We start from the raw sequence: 7,400 nt of genomic DNA on the forward strand, positions 1-7,400 counted from the left end.
CTTTTTTTTTTTTTTGCCTACATACCCAATTACTTCTCCATCTATTCTTTCAAACCCAAATATTCAATATATACAAAGTAAGACAGGAAACATGCAAGAAATTGGCAATGCCAAAACCAAAAAGCTTTAAGGGAAAGCTGGTTTAAACAGAACTTTAAAGAAATTGACTTTCACAGTAAGCACTGTCCCCAAATAAATTTACTGCACCCTAGAATGAAGTACACTCAAGACTGTCATGCCAGTCATAGATTACTTCACCCTCAATACATCTCTTCTTCCTCTCCAAATCCTAGGTTGCTTTCCGAAATAGTTCACTAAAAAGCACCAACCTAATTAACAACAGCTTCCTCTGCAACAGTGGCCTTGATTTCACTTATTTACACATTAACTACAGCCTCCTTTTGGCCAATCCAGTCTATTCTCTGTACCATGCCGAGCCTTTTATCTGCCCTGGACAGCATTTTCTCCAGCAGATGAAGTAGATGCCGATTGATTTGCTGTCGAGCATGGTAAATTAATAGCAACAAATTGCTGAGGGCCCGTCTCGCTGCTCCACCATGCTTCGGCAGTTTTGCTTTATTTGCTCCATGATGGGCAGCAGTCGGCCTCTTCAAGTCAATTTCTTCTTAACAACCTGCAATACTTTTCAATGGTGAAAATAGAGCTGTTCCTTGTAAGTCAGAAATCAATATCCTATTGCCCTTAGAAAATGCTAAACAAGCAGTATTGGCAATCCACTTGGTACTAGAGGGTATCAGATATAATGCAAATCCATACTGCTTCCCTCCTTGTAGTTATTACAGTTTGCTAAAAGGTTCCTAATGTCATTTATCATCATTTACCATCGACCAAAGAGGTTATGATTATGATATCCTATCAGTTGGCAAGGCCCTTTCATTTCTATTCAATTAATATTTTAGCAGCACTCAAATGGTTGTGGCCCGAGTCTCATAATAAAATTTACAGGGTTTAAAGTGAATGCAAGTTTTCTTACCTTGATTAAAAATAACAATTACATATAAATATACATACGCACACACACAAACACATGAATATTTATATATAAATGTGTAGTATGCTGTTTTAGTATGCAATTTTAGATTCTAAATGTGTAGTATGCTGTTTTAGTATGCAATTTTAGATTCTAAGTGTTGCAGATTTCTAAAGTTTTCTTACTTTCTAAAATTCAGATACTAAGCTACATTTTTTTCATCGGATTACGGAATTATCAACTATGAGGAAGTCTGGAGTGTTTCTCATTCCACCCCTTTTCAAAATGTGGTTGTTCATTTCCCTTCAACAGTCCTTACAGACTGAATTTACATTTGTATTGTTCCTAATCTGTATCGGATATTCACTTTTTAGAGTGGTAACTGCTGCTGTCAGATTCAATCTGGAAAGACTTCTTTAGTTACAGCATTACAGGTAAAGGACAGAACAAGTAGCATTTAGTAATGGTATCAACTGAGCATCCTGTTCTGTCCACAGTCACTGACCCACTTAGAGGACATCCTGCATTCATAAAGATCAGCAGAAAGCAAAAAAAGTACGTAAACTCTGAACCAAATAAATGGCCTATCTAAAACAAATGAAAAAAACCCACTCAGAGAAATCCTTAGGGAAAGGGACCAATGTTCTTCCATTTTTAAAAATTCCATTTTGAAGTTATCACAATAAACCATGTGCCATTTTTAACCAGGTCCTACTTGCCATCTTCACTTTCATGCTTGAGCATAAGCCAGGGACAAAGAATGCACGAATTCCCATTACCGCCTAGAACACGCCACCCTAACTTTTCTGGGTTTTGTTTTTTTTTTTTCAGCCTTCATCTGCCCGGCTCTATCAATGCTACTAAAGATTACCACAAAGTAGAATCATATTTTATGCTCCAATTCCGTATCATGTCACCAAGTTCCCCTTTAAAAAAATCCACTAATTCTACCAGACTAATGCTATTTACTCAGTTACCAAAATTTAAATTAATTATGTTCTCAAACATAATTGTTAAAAATTGGCAACATTATGCAGGCTTAATTAAGATTAAATCCAATTTACTAAATGTACTTTAATTGGTACTAATTACATTAGCTTTCATTTCAGAATGACAAATTCCCCATAGGTTTCACTTTATAGTTCTCTATCAGAATCAACACAGGGTGACTGATGATGAGCATCAAGCAGAAAGGGGAGGAGACCGGCACCCCTCCTGTTTGTCAATGCTTCATACTTTTATCGTTTGATCAATTTGCTAAGACACAGTGTCATGACTCCATCACAAGTATCATTTTCTGTTCCAATGAAAAATTTCTCTAAAAATAAATACTCTATGGCTGGCAGCAGCCAAGAACAGGAGCGTTAACCAAAAAATACACAAAGGTTTCATATATCAGGGCCACCGATTACTAGGGTACTTCCAAGGACTCCGGAGACTCCAACTCTTGAACCCTCCGAGACACAAATCTAATAAGTGAATAAGCCTAACCCGATCTTGAGAACTAGGCCCAATTATGCCGCAAGGCAACTTCCCTGCATTATTGCTGCTTTCCATTACAAGGGTATCCAGCGAGTGCATCTGGAAGAGGCCTAAGAGGAACTGAGGCTGTCTGCCTAGGAAAACAAATAAAGACAGATATGCCTCTGTGCTTAAGGGGGAGAAAGAAAGAAAATATAATAAGTAGGTGGTTTGCAGGGCTGTCTGTATTTCATAATGTGATAAACTGCCCTCAGGATTCTTGATATGATTGAATTTAAAAGCAAGAGGGAAAAAAAGGGGAAATGTACTCTTCTCAATTTTAAATGGATGGTGTTTGAGGCCAGCTGGACAAGAAGATGACAGAATTATAGAGGTACGAAATGTGTAAAATTAAGGGATCGCACATACCCCTCTCTCAAAAAGAAATACAGCCAAATATAAGCCATGTGCTTCTCACAAAAATGAACGGTATAGAGACATAGAAACTAAGCGGTTAGGATAAATGAGATACAGGAGGAGGAGAAATAAAGGGACATTAATCATCTGGTCTAAACTTTAAAAAGGCACTAATTAATCTTGGGGGTTGGGGTGAGGGAAAAAAACAAGGCATGTACAAGATCCAGATCTAAAATAAAATGTAACAAGGATAATTAAATAAACAATCTCTCTCATGTAATTTATTCCTCTAAAGGAGGGCTAAGGGAAGTCCATCCATGAGCCTGAGTGGATTTTGTTTAAGCAGAAGATATTTACATAACTAATCTAAACAGAAATGGCAAAGATGCTGAAATAAGAATTTAATTTTAACACGTAGCATTCAAACTATACTATAATGCTAATATTGACATTCTGAAATAGCATTCAAAGTAAAATAGTGTCTGAAATCAAAGTCCTCAGTGTAAGTAAGGTCTCATTTTTGCCCAACTTTTTGTTTTCAAATACTACCCATCTGATTGCCTTCACTGTCTGTAATTTTTTTTATAGATCTATTATGTGGATATGTTCTGAGCATATGGTGAATAACTACACCCAAAAAAGTCACTAAATAGTAAAAGCCTAATCACTAAATAGTAAAAACCTAATAAAATACAGCCATTTCATTCTATCTAAAGTTAGAAGGTAACAATATCTACCTTACACATAAATAAGAGATGAAAAGCAGAGTCTTCCCTTGTCTTTTTCCCAGCAGGCAAACATATACACACCTTTCTGAAACAGCTGATGAGACCTGAAGCACTTCCACTAGGAGATTTCTAAAAAGAAATGCTTCCTAGAGGATTATTATTGCCAAACAATACTTTATATAAATATGTGCTATTTTTCTGTCTAGGAAACTTAAGCCAAACCATTTTATTCAGTCTCCTGGAAGGGGGGGGAGGGGAGCGGCTATTTGAGTCATACTTCTAGATGCTTTCCAACTAATCATTATCTCTCTCCCCCTTTTTTTAAGCCTAACTAATTGCTAGATTTCAAGACTCAGTGTTGAACTTTATCACATCCTCCTATCAGGCTCATTTACTCTGTACAAATTTTGGAAGCAACGGTTACAGTTCTTGGTAAGTAGCCTCGGGGGACTAATACAAGGATTTTACATCAATTTCTTTTGTAGCTCCACAGTTTTCATTCAATCCTCCCAGCTCACCCTCGAGATCTAGTCTTTCACACCAACCCAATGAAGTCTCCACATAATTTACAGTGTGACTTTTTAATATTTTCTAAGAAAAGCTTTCCTAAGATAAGTTTGCAATGCCTGAAATGCACAAAGCAACTCTTTCGAAAGAAAAACAAGACATATGTTTAAAAACTGGCATCCTGCTCTGGAAAGTGTCAAAGTTTAATATGCACTTAAGACTTTCAAAATAGCATTATCAAATCATTAAAACTGGGATAATATGGAAGATGGGAAACCACACATGAAAACAAAGCATTCTCTGCGGTATCCAATCTTAAAATACAGGTTGCCACAACAGTGCACAGAACAAAATGGCAAAACATAGTAATTCTCTTTTCCAAGTACAGCAGCATAAGTGACTACCATTTAAAATGGTTATAAAGAATGAATAACTTACCTGCTTGTGCATTTCTATATTCAACCCATAGGACATTTCGTAATACTGTCAAAGAAAGAAAAGCAATTAAATGCATGCCGCTTACCAGTCTCCCTAGTTTGTTCAAAATGCGCCAAGTATATTTCAAACAACAAACCTCACCTTAACCAGAATATCCATAATATTAACACCTACATCAAGAGTGATGTCTAATCACCATCTTTAGCCTAATAAAGGGGTGGCCACTGTAAGAGAGTCTAAAAATAACTCACAGAACTAAGAAAAATTAAGTTTAAAAACACCACGCTTAACATCCCTAGTGGTCTTTATATTGCAATTACGACAAGCAGATGAATCAAAAATACCTGATGAAAATTCAGCACCACATAGACTCTAAGTCCTAGACACAGTGGGCAAGTGAATGGCACAAGCACATCTTGTACAAATGCTGGTGCAAAACACGGTTCTGAAAGGTGATACTGCTAAGAGTTCAGCATCTCGTTTGTAATGTACTGCTCAGAGCCACACAGGCAAAGCAAGGAAGCTTGCGAGAAAATAAATAAGTTACTCTGCAGTCTTTATAAAATCATAAAAATATGCTTCATACTTCTGTAAAAGCAGACCTGACTTTTTTTTTTTTTGAATATGTAGTATAATTGGCATTACACAAATTCTGGCAGAACAAATCAGTTATACAGGAGACTACAACAATCCTCAAACCAATATAATACTACAGAAATTGAAAACACACACACACATATAAACATAATAGTAACAGAAAAAGTGGGCAATAATTTTGAAAAGGAGTCTCATGTCTTATCCGTCATTCTTAAAACCAGGAATAAGACGATTACAATTTTAACAATATACAGAAAAATTGTCTGGTTAGAACTGTTTGGAGCAATAGCAATAAAACAACAAAGAAAACCACTAACACAAAAACATTTTGCTTGTGACTAAACAAAACATAAATGAGGTGTTTTTTTTTTTTCCAATCTGTAAAAACAAAGAACAGAAAATTATACCCCAGCTGAACTTTTTGAAAATTCCAATCAAAGCTGGTTGTCAAATGCAAGTTCTAACATCCTAGAATTACAGGCTGCTAATGGACACATTCCCACAACCTCAACTGCACTGGCATGGCAGGGCGACTGTGATCTACCCTATAGCCTGCAGCAATTCGAACGCAGTCTTGCTCTTGGTATCCCAAACAGGCACTTTGAATCTGTGACACACTTTTCTTACCATGACATAATGCCGTTGCATCTCAGTCTTCTCACTGGCGAGTTTCTCACATTCCAGCTTCAGACTGTTCAAGACATAAGATAACCTTAGTACACTGCAGAACTTAACTTGCGTCCTTCAGATCTAAATAGACAATCTCTCTTCTAAATCATCACCTACACACACCAAATCAACCATCTTAATATCACCCTCATTAGTGAAAGGGAAGGTAGCAAAAGAAAGAGGTGCCTGGATCCAGTCTAGACTTGCCCTGCAATAATGCTCAAATGTAGGATTTTTAAGTCTTAAGGAAATAAACCCAGACTCTAAGGAACCTAATTCCAGAACTTCATCAATAGAATGGAATATTGACTAAGTTCACCTCATAAAACAACAAGGAAATAAACAATACACAAAGCAGCGCAAGTCCCCAAAAATGTCACGAGGGAGACTTTTCTTTAATGGCCTACGAAGAGATTAATGAAAATATGAATCAAGCATGCCTTATGAATGATGTCTTTTTTTTTTTTTCCCTCCAAAATAACAGACAAGTTGAAGTTGAATACCACCACCCGGGGGCAAAGTGTCTGACTGGGTTCAGTGACTTGTTTTGGTTCTTGTATTTATGAAATAAGAATTACGCACTATGAAAAAGCTAACAAAAGAAAAATGTTGCCAAAGAGCCCAAAGTCTAATAATCACTTCTAAGATGTAAACATGTTTTCAGCATAGAAGTAATGAAATCGCAAACTCCTGACTTCCCAGGGCTTGCAGCTCTTCAATGGAAAGGCAGGAAGAAGTGAAAAGGAATCAAGCCCAGAGTAATAAAGAACCAAAGAAGTCAAAAGGCCCCAGAATCTTCCCAACCTTCCATTCTCTTGGCCCCAATAAATCAATATCGAAAGTTTAGTCTCAGCGTTTTCCGAATCTCCCCAGTTTCGATTATTCTGCCTCCTGGGTTCTTTTTCTTTTTTAAAAAATCTTTTTTTATTTACAGGAGAAGAAATGCTTAATTTCTTTACACCTGCCTAAAGGAAGAGGCCTTGACTTGCCCTTTCTACCCACAGGAAAGAATAATACCTTTGCGGTGGCCAAAGCGGGGAAAAAAAAAATTGGGGGTGTGTGCTTCTGTGTGTAGGTTTGGTGGGGGAAGAGACAAGAGCTAAGCAAACAGGAGGATCAGCTAAAGTCAATATCGTTACCTGTGATATTGAGCCTGTAAAAACTGAAACTCTTCCTTAATCCGATCACAGGATTCGGAAATTGTAAATTTAAAGGGTTGAGCAGGCTGATGAGGTGCCTAAAGAACAACAATAAAATATTTAATTAGCCCACATCACAGGCGAAGCAGGGAGATGGGGAAAACACCACGCGGCGCCGGGAAGGGGGGGTCGTGCAGGCAGCAAAGAGCGATTAAAACTCTCTCCCGCCCCCCTCCTCTTCCCAACAGCCCGGCAGGGGCTGATTTCGCGGTGGCTCTGGGCCCCCGCCTGCTCCCCCCGCACCCCCCTGCGTGCTCCAGACCCCGAGGGTTCGAACCCCGGGTTCCCTCTCTGGCCGACGCCTGGCGCCTAGGGGCCGGAGCGCCGCCGCGCCCACTCCCTCCTCACCCGGAATCGAAACTGGCCCGTCGGGGGGATCCGCGCCATTGCGTC

General features: G+C 38.4%; 1 protein-coding gene across 1 annotated transcript in view; it reads right to left on the bottom strand.

The window, feature by feature from the left end:
- The window catches only part of TLE4 (TLE family member 4, transcriptional corepressor), a 166,693-nt gene extending 159,299 nt beyond the window's left edge, over positions 1-7,394 (bottom strand). The window contains 4 exon segments of the mRNA XM_006145481.3: positions 4,543-4,587; positions 5,767-5,830; positions 6,948-7,045; positions 7,356-7,394. Coding sequence (XP_006145543.2) covers positions 4,543-4,587; positions 5,767-5,830; positions 6,948-7,045; positions 7,356-7,394 — 246 coding nt within the window.
- Positions 7,395-7,400: the final 6 nt, after the last annotated feature.

Source organism: Tupaia chinensis, unplaced genomic scaffold, assembly GCF_000334495.1.
Source record: "Tupaia chinensis unplaced genomic scaffold, TupChi_1.0 Scaffold000147_1, whole genome shotgun sequence".
NCBI classification, from domain to species: Eukaryota; Metazoa; Chordata; class Mammalia; order Scandentia; family Tupaiidae; genus Tupaia; species Tupaia belangeri.